This window comes from Falco peregrinus, chromosome 2 (assembly GCF_023634155.1).
Source record: "Falco peregrinus isolate bFalPer1 chromosome 2, bFalPer1.pri, whole genome shotgun sequence".
Lineage (NCBI taxonomy): Eukaryota > Metazoa > Chordata > Aves > Falconiformes > Falconidae > Falco > Falco peregrinus.
Window position 1 is genome coordinate 53,798,976 of NC_073722.1, and position 16,701 is coordinate 53,815,676.

At 43.6% G+C, this 16,701-nt stretch overlaps 1 protein-coding gene across 1 annotated transcript; it reads left to right on the top strand.

Moving 5' to 3' along the window:
- Positions 1 to 252: 252 nt before the first annotated feature.
- LOC129783720 (inositol 1,4,5-trisphosphate receptor-interacting protein-like 1) lies at positions 253 to 1,503 on the top strand. Its single transcript, XM_055794197.1, has one exon. It carries the CDS (start codon positions 532 to 534, stop codon positions 1,501 to 1,503), a length of 972 nt encoding a protein of 323 aa, XP_055650172.1. The 5' UTR covers positions 253 to 531.
- Positions 1,504 to 16,701: the final 15,198 nt, after the last annotated feature.

Below are 16,701 nucleotides of genomic sequence, written 5' to 3' on the forward strand. Positions count from 1 at the left end.
TTGTCCCGGCGGCTGTGACATCACCGAGGATGTGTCACAATGGGAGCTGTCTTTAGGGACATCACCAGGCAGCCCCACTGCAGTTTGCCTTCGGCGCTCGGTGAGTGCAGCATGCAGGGGGAAGGCTGGGCTGGGTGGGGGACGGGGCAGATGCCCAGGGCCTTTCTAACCCAGAGCGAGAGGCGAGCCCCTCAGGGCAGGGCACGGTACCGCCCTCGGGGCTGCGGCAGAGCTGCTGGGGGCTCCCGCTGGGGGCAGGTGCCCAGAGCGGCTTTGGGGATGGGACGCGTGCCCGTGGCTCCATGGGACGCTGTCCTGTGGCAGGGATGGGGCCTCGGGAGACTCTATGGGGACAGCCCGCGGCTCCCGCCGGTACAGTGCTCACAAACCCTGCCCTTGCTCCCTCGCACCTCCATCACCCCCTCTCCTACCGGCCCCCAGCTCCAGCCGGCTCCTGCCCCGCTCCCCCAGCCCCGCGCTCCCTCCCACCCAGCCCTGCTCAGCCCCCTTTTCTCCCACCTCCTCTAGGCCATGGCTGTGACATTCACCCTCGTCCTGGCTATACTGGCCATGCAGCCCACGCAGAAGGGCCTTCACCACAGAGATACGGCCACGGACGAGCGGATGCGTCAGCGTAAGGCGTATCTGGATGAGCAGACGACTCGGGTGATGCAGGAGGTTGACCGGAGCAGGGGCACGTTCCTTCCCACGTTGCAGCAGTGGCCGCTTTGGACTGTTGCAGGGGCCCTGGTGCTGCTCGCTAGTGTCTGCTGGCTGGTCAGGAAAATGAAGCTTGCCTCTGGCAGCCGCAGTGAGCAGGACAGAAAGGAGGATGACAGGGAGGAGGAAGACCTCCATGGTGCACACAGCGGTGTCAGCTCTATGGCTGTGCCCACCCCACCGCCAATGCAGGACCTGTCTGACACGTGCGAGGCCCTGAAGGAGCTGGTGGGTGACCTCCTCAAGGCCTGCCAGATACTGTGCAAGAGGAGTTTCATGCCAGAGCTGTACCCAGCCACTGGGGAGGACGGTGCCCGTGAAACCTGGAGTGTGCACGGGAACAGCATCACCTACCGCCTGCCTGTGCTCCTGCGGCCACCCCCCGGGCACTCTTTCACCCTGGAGCCGGACACCACGGGGCAGCTGCCAGAAGAGCAGCCCAGCATCCGTGTGGGGCTGGAGTGCGTGTGCTTGAGGCAGCAGCTGCTGGGAGACACACTGTGCTTTCTCCACCACCCCGAGGACCAGCTGCCGGAGGACCAGAGGTCGCCCCTCCTCCACACCCTCTGCACACACTCCTGCTTAGACGTGGTGAAAATTGTCTGCTGGGCCCAAATAGTAGTAAAAAAAGCCTGGCTGCTTTTGCCTGAGTCGAGCCACTGCCAGCTAACGCTGCTGCCCTCCTCCAAGTCCTGCAGGTTCCAGCTGACAACCGCCTCCAAGATGGACATCTGCACTGAGATGATTTTTGAGGTGTGGCGGGACAGCAAGGCTGAGCCTTGAGTAGGCGGAGGGAGGCCAGCTTCACCAGCAGCACGCCACGGCCAGAGAGCCACGCTGCTGTCGAGATGCTGCTTTGCAGGCACACGGCCAGGCACACCCAGCAGGACAGTTTCCACCTCAGAGGTCTGCAGCTCTGCACCCATCACCTGGTGGTCACAGGCTTTTCCACCCGTACCTGAGACCCTGAGGATCTCTTCTCATCTCTCAACGGTGGGGCCCGAGGGACAACTGTGGACACTGGCCCAGAGAATCTGCTCACCCCAGAGACTGCCTGGGGAGTGCGTGCCGCAGCTCTGAGCAAGCTGGGCACGGACACGACACCGCCCGAGGGGAGCTCAGCATCACCGGCGTGTGGGGAATGTCCGCCGGTCCAGCTGGAGATGCCACTGCAGCTGAGGATCCCGATACTGCTTGTAATCCTGTTATTGTAATCCTGCGACGCAAACATGACAATAAATTAGTTTGTTTTAGCCAGCCGTCTGTCTGTGAGTGTCTGTGCAACACTTTGCTGGGGCATGCGGGCGGGTAGCAGGTTGCTGCCTCCTCAGATGCAGAGGCAGCGGGGCGGCATTTTGAGGTCAGCAAGTAGCACCGAAACAGAATGCTTCCCCTGACCCCTTTTCCCTTTCTTCTTGCAGTTTTCTGCTCTGCTTCCATTTTAAGGGCAAGGTGCCTCTGTGTGTGTATGCTGGATGGGAGGGAGCCAGACCTTTCTCAGCAGTGACCACTGACAGCACGAGAACCAGTGGGCACAAATGAAAAGGCATGAATTTCCCTCTGAACACAGGCAAGCGCGTCCTGACTCTGAAGGCGTTCACACTTGGTGGAATGCATCCCATGGCTGGAGTGCTGGGATGGAGGGCTACAGGCTGTTCAGGAGCAGTAGGCAGGGCAGGCGAGCTGGAGGTCGCACTCTGCACACAAGGGAGAGGTTTGATTGTACAGCCCTTACCATTAGTGATGATGTGGTTGAGAGCCTCTGGTTGCAGGTTAGGGGGCTGGAAAACAAAGGGGAGGTTGTAGTGGGTGTCTACCACTGATCACCCAGCCAGAATGTAAGCACCAATGAGTTGCTCTGCAGGCAATTAGGAGAAATTCCTGGAGTGGTAGCCTTTGTCTCGATGGGAGATTTCAGGTTCCCAGACATCAGCTGGGAATATCATACTGCAGTGACGAGCAGCTCTTGGAAAGTCTTGGTTTGTAGGAGTGGACTGCTACTTCTCGAAGGTGGTGAGCTGACTAGTAGGGATGAGGAAGAGGCGGAGGCATTCAATGGTTTTTTTTTTTCCTCAGCCTCGAACAATACTGATAGACCTTGGGCTGCCTGGCCCCGTGATTTGAAGGACCACAAGTGTGGGAGCAGTGACTATCCATTGTGCCTACAATTTCTCCTGTCTGTGCAACACACACACATTTTAATATATACCAACATAGCTTAGTATGTGATTTTTTATGTATGCATTTATTTACATATATATATATATATATACATAGACACATGTGAATTTGAAGGTCTCTCCTCAAATTCTTAGACTAATTCCATCTATATTTGTTATGGTGATCGAAAAAATTGGGAAAATTGTTTTTTAAGTTTTCTATTGCTGACTGGTTGCAGTGTTTACTGTCCAGTCCTCAGAGAAGAGATCCTGTTGGACACAGGTCCAGCTGCCCTGCATGTGCTCGGGTCACTTGTTACAGAACCTGCATTTTCATAAGCTAGTATGTTTCCAGAACCAGTTGCTAAATAGCAAGGTAAGATGTCAGTCTGTAGATGATCTATAGCTATGTATAAGTATATGAATTAAGAATGTCGAAAGATTCCTATCCCTAACATCAAGCTCCCACCTTTTTTCCCCATGCTTTTCCTAAAAGGTCCACTGATAGTGTGCTCTCACCAGTTATTTGACCTGTGATGTGTTTGCTGTGAAGATGATTTGCACATGGACATCTGTCTCAGGCATCCTGGGCACTTATATTCTGCTATAAGGTTTGTCCATATGTATGCCCAGTGACCCAGGATTTTCAGATACGTAGAAGAAGGAGCACTAATGTGGCTGCTAGACATCTGGAAATCCTGAACACCTGACCAGGCTTCAAATTCAACCTGGATAAAATATCTGGGGGAAAGTGAAGGCCTGTAAGAAAAACCTGGATGTACAACACCTGCCTTGGTATAGCTTTACCATAAGAAATCAAAGAGTAAACCAGATATGTGTAAACAAGGATACAGAAGACCATAGTTTTTCAGTGTGAAAAAATTTGTCCTGTGAGAAAGCTTATCCTCCTAAAGAAACTGGCATAAACTGTACTGCGACTCCCCAAGTGGTCTGCTGATATCAGCAAATCCACCCAAAAGCAGTCACTTAAGGAGTTTCTAGACATTTTCCAGAGTCATTTGAACTTCTGGGATTTTGAGTCTGAAATCCTATTTCCAGATATCTAACCCCTGGATACTGTACAACCCCTGAAAATGTTTATTTTGAACTCTGAGGGTCTCTTTACTGAAGCTGGTAGAGGACTTCAGTACAACAGTAATCAACATTTCTCTCAGAGTGGAATTAAAGACTGCCCAATTAGTCTGGTGCAAGGCAGTGTTTGTGTATGAATTATAACTAATGTGGAATTGAAAGGGAATTGTTCCATTCCCAGGTTAAGCACTGCTGCTGAAATTAGCAAATGTGATTCCTTTTTTCCCTCAAGACATGAAGCTGGAGAAAAAAGCAAGAAGAGAAGGAAGCAGCTTCTGCATTTTTCTTCTAATCAGCCATGCGTATTAGTGTATAAGGGAAGACAGGAAGGTAATACGAGAATCAGGCAAGCAGCCAGATGACATTGTGTAAGGCATCTTTGTATAACTGCCAACTAGTGTCTTATAATATTGAACACTGAAGTTTCTATTTAGCAGTGTTGATTGAATGATGGGAAAAAAAAAAAAAAATCCAGGCAAGGATAATGTCTGTAATCAGCACTGCACAATTGCTATTGTCTATGCTTGGTATACTTAATGGAGAAGCTAATTACCATGTGTTCATTTTTTATTACGTTTACTATATTGCATGGAGAAGTAATATGATTTTTTTTTCCCCCTGCATGGGTTTACAGAAAACAAACAATACAAACAAAACCACGATGGATCCCCTCTCTCCACCCCCAGCCCTAATTAATTCTCATTAGGGCCACAGTTTTTATTTCCAAGAGGAAGTCAGAAGGCGAGGATAGCATGCCTGATGAGCTTGCTAACCTAGCCCAGTGTGTGCTTGGACTGGGCTGCTGATGGGTTTGAATGTGACAGGAAGGAAACTACACAAACCCAGTGCACAGTCGTTTCATTTAACTTCTCTGAGCCACATTCATTTACCTACTACTTCCATGCAGCTTTACAAAAACAAAAGGGCAAAGTACCCCTGAAAAGTGGTGGACTGATGGCTTCTTTCTGTATGATTGGAGAAGAGCAATGCTGTGGAAGCATACCCCCAGAATGATGTGACAGTGTCCTAAAATTTTTGACTCAGTCCTACAGTAGCTATGTGTGAGGACGTTGGTCCCTCTCTGATCCTCAGGCCATCCTTTGTGTCTGCTTAGTGCAAACCATCTGGCTGAGTTCACATTTGTGACCGCTGTTGTGGGGCAACTGCCATCACCAGTGCAGGCCGAGGTCCCTGCAGGACACTGCCTGTGGCAATGCCTCCTTTTAACTGGTGGCCTCATGAGTACAGCCCACTCTTAGGTCTAAGCCTTCTGCTCCTGGAGGAAAGTGGGTGCCCATATCCTCAGCGGGCATCCCAGCCTCCAGGCTTGGACATGAACCAAGGGGCTCTCAGTTTTCTTTGGTAAGGCTGTTTTCCTTTGTTTAAAATACTTGAACAGCTACTGTGACAGGGACTGGAACTTCACCCTGAAGGTCAGTCCCCCAGTAACTTATCTATTGACTCCTTCTTCCTCTTTTGCCTTGCTGATGAATAATTATTCCATGAAAAGTGAGCATGGAGGGCCTTCTTTGAATCAGGTCCTTGTAAATTTATATCTCACTTAACATAATGTATGACTTTCAGTGAGAACTGTGACCCTAAGGGTCTTATTTTTAAGTGTGTTTGGGAACCATAAGATGCAGATGGTGATACTAAGTGGGATCTTTCTGAAGTGCCTTTGTGTTCCCAGCTCGTGTTGGAAAGCAGCTCTGTCTGACAAATATCTGATTTGTATTGACTACGCTTGAGGGGTTAATACAGGCATTAGCATAACCACTGCCAAACCAGTGTAACACTGCTGGGTCCCATGAATTGCTGTGTGGCCCCTGGGAGAGGTTAGGATCCTGCTAAGGTCCTGCTAACTTTTCCTGGAAGGACTGAGTTCCCCATTTGTGCTGTATTTAAAGCATGCACAGGGTACAGTGTCCTCAGGGACCTAACAGCAATCATCAGCTGCTGATTAGACCAGCATTAATACCAAGGCATAACTAAAAAAATGTCACTCAAACTGAAGTCAGTGCTGTTTTTAACAAGCAGGTTCACAAAGTCTGGCCCTCCCACACTGAAGTAAATAGGAAGATGTTACAGTATTTATAGACTGGATTTCAAAAAGCAGAAGCAGCTAATGTACTCTCTTTATTAGGCACACTCCCTAGTGCCTGCAAATTGCTGTATATTTCAGGCCTTATTTAATTTTTAATACAGCAATCTGTTACGTAATCAGATATATTTTGAAGGAAACTTATTATTGTGTCTTGCAGTCTGACTGGCTTCCCTCTAAGAGTTCAGCAAGCTATTGCATGCGGTTTTTATGGGCAGGAACTCCTTTTCTACCACTGAAGCTGAAATTAGAATGCCCTACTCCATGTACGCAGTATATTAAGCACAAAGAAGTGGTGTCTGACAGGGTGGTGAGTAAAGGGACAGATTGCTTCTCCGCTACACACAGAGAGAGTGAAGACTTCCTTTTCTGATAATGAAGACTTTGATGTGAAAAATTGGCTGTTCCCCTATATGGTCCTCTATTGCTGCCACAGACTTAGGTGAGGTAAGTAGGAAAGACCAGATGAAGATAAAACATTTCAGTGTCTGTGAGACATGAGTAGAAGGTCCCTAAAGAGTTTGGTTACTCCTAGGTTCATAAATCTTCTTAAAACTGCAAAATGGAGATTTGTAAGACAGACCTGGCTCAGGATCCTATATTTCTGCTCTGCCCTCTCACGCTGTGGGAGATGGGGGGTGTTGGAGGGATGGATTTAAAAGGAATCTATTTGGACTTGCAATTCCATTTACATCCATCATAAGTAACTTTCCTCAGAAAAAGAGAAGTGAAATATCTGAGAAACTTAAAACAGGCTTCTGTATCAGAATCAGTGTGTGCTGCTGAACAGAGAGTAAACCTTCCCAGAGCTCAGCCTCTCCCCCCGGCAGAGAGGGGCTGAACAGGAATTGCAAGCTTCAAAAGAGGGAGGTAAATCTTTATGATTGCAGGGCACCTTCCCTGGGATGGTGGGTGCTGTAAGGAGCAAACCCTCCTACTTTTCCTTAGACTTCCATCAGACTTCTGCTTCTCTTTTAAGGAAGCATTTTGTTTGAGCTCTCTTTAATGCATGATTTACAGGCTACTTACAGATCTTCTTGCTTTAAACCCTCTGCCTGTGTAACCTAGTCAGTGTCTATAGTCAGGACACAGTCTCAGCCCAAGGTCTGGCCCAATTTTATACTCTGGCTGTAATCTTCTACTTCCTAAATACCTTATCTGATAAAAACAATCAATTGAAATATCTTTTCTGCAGACAGGATTTCAAGTTCTTGAAATAATAGACTTTTTCACATACAAAAGATTTGCTTTTACTGAAAAAGAGATTTCTTCCAAGAAAAAAAAAAACAACAGGGGAAAAAAATTCTCAGCATTCTGTATTTCTCTATTACAGAGCATCAGCAACTTTGTGGGTGTGGACTTGCAGTGATAACCAAGGACATGTTGAAGAAAACAGTGACTGAAATTACAGAAGCAGATTTGTTTGGGCCTCTTGTGCAGGAATAAGCTTACTGCTGGCCACTGTAGTTACCTTTCCCTGTCTGTTGTCAGAGAGATTCTCTCTGCCTTTCTTCTGAGTTCTTCTGCAGGGTGTCGGAGGAAAAGAAGTGAAGGAAATGTCTAAGGAAATATCCCATATGGCCTATTTAGTCATGGTAGTAGGGGAAATTAGTCTGAACCATGCTGACTGGACTGCTTGCCATATTCAAAGTAAGTTTAGAGCTAGCTTGGCTCTCTTTCTCTGTATGAGCACCACTTCAGCATACACTCTTCATTGAATTTGTCTCTGTGGCTTTTTTTATCCTCACCAATTTCAGACAGTGTTTTCACCCAAGAGCTTCAGCTTGACGTAGCCAAAGCTTGGAGTACCACCCCTAGATACTGGTAAATGTTTTACATTCAAAAGGAAACATAAGTGGCTTGCATTACGTTCCTTGTCCTCTTCCCCTTTATAGGATATTCCCTAAGATAGTCTGATATGCAGAAAAATATTGAAATAGCAAGAGGATATTTGGTGATTTATTGTGACATATCTGGGAGGGAATCTGGAAAGCACAGATGTCAGTTTTAGTGTCCATTCAGTCCATCAGACCAGCAATACACTGGAGCTTTGTTGCTAGACTAGGGGATCAAATGAATAATGAATTTACCTTGTTTTTTTGTCATCACATTTACCCCTGATTAGCTCCAATAACTCTTCACAGGTAGGTTTGTAGGTTATGGCACATGTTTCTTAAATCCCCTTTCACTAAAAGCTAAGCTTGATGTGTCTGGCACTTGGCATGGGCTAAGAGCACACAAACAAGCTACACCGACACAGTTCTCTATTAAGGTGTGGTGGCATTTTGGACTGAAGATCACTTATCATCATCATTTCTGGTATGTAAAGCCCAGCACAGACACACTCAGGAGGTTGGCTTCTTCTTTGTTACCCACAGACAGGAAGGCTTTGCTATAAACATGTATTAAAAGGATTACAGGCTCTGATATAAAAAGAAAAAAACAATCCTTCCTCAATAATAAGAAAAAAACCCAACTCTAATTATAGATGATCTGGCCATTTGAAATCCCTTATGAACCACACTACATTTGATTTCCCTCTCTCTAAGGTCTTGCTAATGCTGCAAGACATGTTTTTAATCAGATTCCAAAATAAATACAGTTTATGATAGAGCTGGTATCTTGGAAAGGATTAGTTCTGCTCTGCCACTTGTGTATCTATTAAATTTTATTTGGTCATCATACATCCAAGAATACTATATTTTATGGATATATTTTAAGGCAGTAAATTAAAGTGGCACACACTAGTGGTCCCATTAGAAGAAAATGTTGTATCCAGTGTGTTTCTAAGCACTCCACTCTAATCTTTCTGCCTCTATACTGTATATAAGACATTAATGTGTTGTTTTAATTTGAGACTCAGACACTCAAAAAGCTCTCATCAAGAACAATTTCCAGGTCTTGCAAGATAGAGGAGATAAAATAAAGCACTAAAAATAAATAATTCAAGACAAATTTTATTCATTATGCCATGTTTTCTATGGGCAATGGTTTGTATAATTTCTCCTACAGTTCCAAACTGAACAGCATCTCCTTGTGAAGGAGAACCTTTTTGCTTCACACAAAATGTTTGATTCATGTACTTGCACCCTTTTATCAAGTTAAGTTTAAATCTGTCTGACTGTCTGTCCTTGTTTTCAACACCTTAAAAAATGTGGAAGAAACCACCCCCTACCACGTACACAGAATTCTCAAGTGCCTCTTAAGAAAGGAATACTCTATTTCTTTGCTATTTAATCAATCATATTTGATTAGCGCTGTTTGTATTGCTTACAAGGAACTTGGAAAGACAGCTTCATTGCCAGTGTGAAATACTGAGTTTCTTTGAAACTGTAAGCTTCTGGCCTAGCCTGACCTCCTTTTCACATAAAGTTTGCCTTGCATGGATCTTACATACCCTCCTTTGGGTAGGGAAATTGCATGTGTTTTAAAATATGTGGGCTAGGACAGTTTTGATTTTTATAGGTGGATATGAATACTGATCATAATAAATCATCAGTTCTTAACATGTGGAATATAAAGTAACCCTGTCTTTTCCAGGCAGGGTTCTAAGCACTCCAAATAATTTTAGATGCACATGGGTACTCATTTTGTTCCACCTACTTGTGGCTTCCTTCTTGCCTTCCTCAAATATTGCTGTCAGGTAAGCAATTCTCTGGTACCAAAGGCCATCTGAACCTTGTTTAGATATGGAAAAGTTACTACAGGATAAGTCTTTGGCCTATAGATAATGGCAGAACTCATTAAACCTAATAGGTTTTCTAAGCATATCTCTTACCAGCTAAGTAGAAAAAAGGGACCCTCTACAGACCGATCTGGAAATATTTATAGAGTCAGTCGTGAATCCAAGATGTATGAGTTAGTGCTTGTCAGAGCCAGAGCAATACATGGTGCAGGAGGCTGGGCACTGTTTGAGAAAGAAGGTCAGAAAACACAGAAGCAAGCAACTGAACAGCAGGAAGCAATGACGAGCGTAGCCTCGGGTGAAGCTAGCAAACAAAGTTTCTTTTGGGCCTGGTGGTGGATAATGGGACCTGGATTTCTGCCCAAGATTGTGGCTCTGGCTGTTGATTTCCAATATGCCCTGAGAAAGAGAACATTGCAAGGGCCTGGGTATTAATTACAAAGACCAAAAAGAAGAAATAATAGCAAAGAAATGGGGCTTTGTCTTAACGTGACAAAGAACAGGATGAAAAGGAGAACACATTGCTTTGTGGCCAATGCCACAGTAATGAGTTTACTGCAGAATAAAAGGAAAATAGGACTCTATAGCTTCTACTCAACAAAAGCTTCTCAAAAGACAATTCCGTCCTCATTACAGTTTCAGTAAAAAAGTAACTTTCACTGCCTGTCCAGATAGAGAAAATCAAGCACTTCACAAGACTTGTCTGTAGCAGGCACAATGGCATCTAACCAGATCCTGGGGTCACACTTAGGAAGCAATTAAAGTACTTCGGCTAAAAGCCCATGGCCTTGCATCGGATTGGATAGATCTGGTGGAAAATTGGTCTCTTCCTTGGTACCTGCTCTCTGCAGAGCTCACCCAGGGAACAATTCTGACTTCTGAGCCATGATAGAAACAACCAGGAGGTTGTGCCATTGCACCCACGTTCCCAAGAGTATTTTCTTGTGTGCACTCTTCATCTTTAAGGAAATGTTTGGTTGTTGGATTTTTTCTTAAGGGCTGAAACACAAGAACAGCCTCAGGATAGTTTGTTGTTTTTTTTTAATCTTTAACTCCGCTTTTTTTAACTCAAGCCAATACTTTAAGCAGGACTGCTCCCTTGGTATTTGGACTGAAAATACATGACTGCCATCTGACAGTCTGTCTTGTGATCTAGTAGTTGGATTATAAATAAACTCAGTTACCTTAAGAAAAATCTGGCAATTCTGCATCAGTTTCCTCTTCTGGTGGAGAAGGGAGTTGGGTACATAACATTTTGCATACAAAACCTCCTCTCTCAGAGGACTAGAAGAGAGTTGACAAGTTATACTGGGTTTTGGATGTCACATCTTTTACTGACTATCATTGCTCACTGTGTGCCTTCCTTCATATCTGGGCCTTAAAGGCATGGATGTTCATCTTCTCGGTGACACTGGTCATGCCCTCAGAGCTGCCAATATTGACTTTACAAGCCACATGTTCATTATTGGATATGATCTGCTACCCTTGATGACAGAGACCAGTATCCCTGCCTTTTGTTGAACAAGTCAAATAATGGTAATAGAAATAACTTTTCCTAAAATCCTACAACACAGAATTTCTCCCATGACATTTTGAGAATTGCTGTAATTTTCACAAAGAATGTAAGCATAACAAAGACCTAATTGGGATTTCCCACCAGACTTGAAAATAGGCCTTCTGGGTAAAAGTTAAGATTTTGTTTTCTAGGATTAAACTGAAAGACATTTCTTAAGACAGAGATTGGGAAAGCAGTGTGGAAAAGCAACATTTACATATTGGACATTGTAGTTATGGGACTGTTATTGTAAATTTCTCATACAGAAGACAGAGAAAACATCTATTCTCTTGTATTTCTCTTGAGAAATTGTTGCCTGGAATAATGTGTCCATTTAAAAAAAGCAGTTAATATAAAGAGAAGAACAGTAAACATATCAGAGAATTGATCAACACAGCTTGTGAATGCATTCAAAAAAATTGGTTTATACAGGTTGGAAAAAGCAGGATAAATGTGGAATAAGATAGCAGTCTTTGAATAAGTAAAAGTTTATTATAAAGAGAGAAGAACTGCCTGCTATGCCTGTTGAGTATTTTGGCAGCGAAGAAGATTTAAGCTGAATGCAGGAAATAAAACTGAAGAGGCTGCTAAGAGAATCCCCTTCAGTGGGAGGATGTAAAAGCAGTCCACGCACGCTTTGTTTGGTCTCAAAGTGTAAACTTAAGCCTGTTTCTGAGGAGGGACTAGGTGAGCACTTGAGGTCTTTTCTTGCTGGCAGGTTTATGAGTCATAGTGGCAGCTGGAGAACAGAATTAACGAGTACCTGCCAAAATTACCTCTGGGAAGTGTTTTTCTTATCAATCATCTAGAAATATTGTTGCTGTTGTGTCACACTGGTGTGGTGTTTTCTTTCTGTCACTGACTCAAACTCCATGATTGCTCTTAGAAAAGCAGGTTCTCGGAGGACCATTATGTTATCATTTCACAAATCCAAAGGCCCTGTTTTAAGTTCCATAAATGCTTATAACGTGTTTTAATCCAGCTTTTGAACCAGCTGAGCAATGCCTCTTGGAAGGGTTACTCCTGGTACTTGTCAGCAGAGGAAGCACAAGATGAACAGGACTAATGAGCATTTGACAGCAAAAGCAAACCAACTACTATGGATTACCACTAAACTAGCAGGAGCCAGTGTCCCAGGCCCAGGTCTGGAGGGCTAATATCTTTCATTCACAGGTGGGTGCTTCTGATGAGAAATCTGTAGTGTGATAAGAAATGTGGAGTCTTTTGGTTTGCATCCAGACAAAATGCCAACATTTGGGTAATAATGATCACTATAATATTAAGCTGTAGCTGATTGTAGTAGTGCATCTACACCAACAGGTCACTTCTTACCAATGGCTCCCATTGCAAATCTCTGCAGAGCTTTATAAAGAAACAGCATTTTTCAGGCTTTCCAAGCTGGTATGCTTTTGAAACACACCTCTGGACGCCCATATACCTTTTTGTAACCATTACTGCATATATGTGGAGCGTTTGGCAAGATATATAAGAAGAAGTAAGGTTTTATTAGGCCAATCATTATAATTTGTGAAATTCTTCTCATAGGCAGTAAATTCTTTCAGGCTGACAAGCCTTCAGCTGGTTCTGAGGAATTAGGACTTTTTCCTTCATGTATGACACAGAAATTCAGAAGTATCTTTAGGCCTATTTATCACCATTTTGCAAGGTGATGTCAAGGCAGTATTTTAAAGGCATTTCTTTTTGCTTTCCCAGCTAGTGGTTTTCTTTTTCTGAAGGTTATTCAGACTGATAATGTATGCTTGACCTTTGGTTTGGGAAGGGAGAAAACAGGCCCAATACCTCCATCTGTATATGTCACTCCATTAGCATTTCCTTTCTTTATAAATCACTCACAGGTCCTAACTGTTGAGAAAAGACAGGCTGGAGAAATCAGCAGGTGATCAAGCAAGCACTTAGAGGTGCTGGGCTGCTGCTTCAAAAAGCAATTGCATAAATAAATTTGCAGCACAGGTCAGAAGGGAAATGAAGCTAGAATTCTGGCTGGCTGCCTGCTGTCCCCAGGCCACCAGTGGTGTTTCTGCTAAGTGGGAACAGGCAGGAGCAATTGTATGTTTCTGCCTTCCTCTCTTCCCTTTGGACATACAATGGGTAACCAATGAGTCCACTCCATAGAAGACTGGTGGACGCTGGCAGCAGGAGACATTCCTTTCTCACAGGAGATCCCAGGTACTGCAAGGTCACACTAAAGCTTGACTGCCAATGTCGGATGAGCTCTGACCTCCTTGTTTTTCCTCTGCTAAAGCTGTGGCTCAGCCTCTGGCACTTAAAGCACTTTGCAGGAAGATTGTTTCAACATAACTTTTTGTATTCTTTAAAAAGCTGGGTGGTTCAGGCAGCAAAACAATACACTGAGGTTTCCAGCTGCATTAAGGCATCAAGCTTTCCTAGCAGGCAGAAGCAACAGATAGAGGCAAGGGCTCCTGGAACCGCTAAGTATGGAGAGAAGAACTCTACAGAAGAGGCAAATGGTATGGAGAATAAGATATGATCAGGGACAATTTAAGTATATATAACAACAAAGCTATTATTAGAACAAAAGACAGATGAAGGGAGTTGATCAATAATGACTGCGGTGTGCAAGTGGAAGAGCAGTAGGAAGCAGGAGGTGCAAAGGACCGAGGGGAAAAATTAGGATGCCTATACAAGCTGGCACCGAGTTAGAAGAAAAGGGGTACACTTGAGGGAGCAAGAATGATTTAAGTAAAAATAATAATTGAAAGATTTTCAGAAAATCTGGACTAGAAGACAGCAAGTCAGATTTGGAGAGCACCAGATATCACCAAATTAATTAAACATTTAACAGAGCCACTGTAAGCATGCCATCGATTAGACCTGGCATTGATATCATACCGAACACAATCGCAGGGCAGGATTTCAGTTCTCTGACTTCTTAAAGTATTTCCTTCAGGCTGTACATGATGCTGCATTTAAAGAAGAAAAAGAGTAGGTTTTCTTTCTTTCTTTTTTTCTTTCCTGAGCTTTGAAGTAAGGTAAAATCACGTCATTTAGTTTCTCTCCCATGGCTCCCTTCTGGATGGCTTTTAAAAGATACTTTCAAAAATACTGAGGTTTAATGATCTGACGCTGCTCCCACTGAAGTCACTGTTGAAATTCCCATTGACTTCAGGTTCTAAACAAGCTAATGAAGAAGGTGAAAAATAAGTGCAAGCTATGTGAAAGTGAAGCTATAACCAATGGAGATTTTCATTTAAGTTCCAGTAGAGCAAGGTTTAAAATAGAAATAAAAGCCACGTTTCCCATTTCCTAGATGAATGCCTGGACACTCAGCTCCTGGTCATTCTGGATATCAGTGTTGTGACCACTTATTTGCTTTCTGCCAATCAAGCAAATGAGCAAACCACCTCCACCAGCTCTCTTTATGTTTTGGTCTACTTCTGTTTGTACTTCGTGGCAGACATGAGCACACCTTTGTGGGCCAGAACACGCATTGCCTAAGGCCTGTGATCGAAAGAACATTTTGCACCTTAGCACCTTTCATAGGAAAGGTTTCCTTCCATGCTGTCTTTGTGCCATGACCTACACAACACTGATAGCAATAAATGTGAGATATGATAAAACAGAGAGAACAGAAATCCAGAAATTTCAAAATAAGTAAGGATTTTCCCCCTAAGTACAGGACAAACAAGTTTTACAGGCAGATTTAATACTACCTTGTTTTTCAGTCCATGTTAAAACTTTTTGATCAGTTCCCTCTTTTTCAGCCAGATGTCTAGTTTAAGAGTTCTGATGGCCAGTTATGTGCCAGCTTTTGTAGCTGTGACAAGACCCTACCCCCACTTTCCAAATGAGTCTTCTCCAATCACCCACACGCAGACAGCAAGTTTGGGGTTCATATGGGCCATTGCAAATGGACATTTAAGGATAAAAGATAAAAGTAATTACCTTTTAGTAATGATTAATACCATTCAAATGTTTAATGACATGAGCTAGATTCTACACCTCTGCTCTTTTTAGCTACTTGAGTCTATCAGCCTGAGTAGGAAAATGTTATTCATTAGAAATTTCATCTGTCTACTGTGAATCATCAATTAAGTAAGAAGAAGATAGCCTTCCTCTGTCATGGAGGCCTAGTGTGTCAAGCAAAGGAAATGCCTGAAAACATGCAACTGCATGATACTAAACAAGAGAAGTAAGTGTGCTGGATTATTTTTTTTTAAATACAATCAAGGAACCATGAAAAGTCAATAATGAATAGGCTGAATAAATAGTTGCATGCAGGATTCACTCCATTGTCTCATTAAGGCATCTGTTGGTGCTTACCAGCTCACAATGGCACTGTTAATGCAAACTGTGTGATGTCTTTCCATATTACCTTTCCAAGTAATAGACATTACTCTTAATAGGACTATCACCAAAATGAAAAGCCAATGGTAAGTGGAGATTTCAGTGTTATGGTGCTAAAGCAGTGTCAGCACAAATTTAAAAGTGTTTCTATTTAAAAATTAATGAAAATGGACAGACACTGGAAAGCAACATAAATGCTGTGCTGGTCAAGCAATGTCCAGTTTTCTTAATTGGCTTCAGGACTGATTTAAATTCTCTCCAATTCAACAGGGGTCCTTCCATTCACTTCACTGGATGGTACCTCTGGTCCTCAATGCTCCAGTGGTATGTGCCAAGGAAATATATTAGATTAGTGATAAAAGTTGTCATGTATCCAAGGGGTCATTTACTTCTCTCTCATGTAAAGAGAGTGATTTTCTGAACATGAATAGACTGGCCTTGTGAATATTAAAAATTGCCATTATATGCTCCATAATTTATCACTCAAATTGCACCTTCAGCAATATCGGGTATGCTCAAGTATCCTGGAAGGCTATGTGATTAAGTACTCAGTAAGTTAACTAAAAGCCTGGATTCTCATTTCCTCACATCTAGAGAGATTATTTACATTTGTCAGATTTATTACTTATTTCTATAATATTTGCAATGTCATAGCACCTAGGAGTCTGAAGTTATGTGCCTGAACCAAAGCTACTTAATAGTAGTTCATAGACACAAAAAATTTTGTCCCTACCTCAAGGATCTTACAGTCCTCCAAGGAGAGGAAGAAGTGCACCAATGGTTGGGTACCGCACGTTCAGGAGTGTGTTACTGGCTGGTGTAACAGGCAATAGCCTCAGCAATATACCTATTTGCCATATTGCTGGTTTGTTTTAATGTTGTTGACATGGTGAAAAAGGTGCTTTTCAAGGCGGGCTTGCAGGAGATTGATGAAGGAACTTTAGGGTTGTGTGCAGGGAACACGGCCCATGCCTGAGAATGACAGCTCTGGTTGGAAAGCCTACCAGGTGGTGGAGTGCAGGGTGGCAGCTGGGGTGATCAGAGAGGGGAGCAAGCGTTCCAG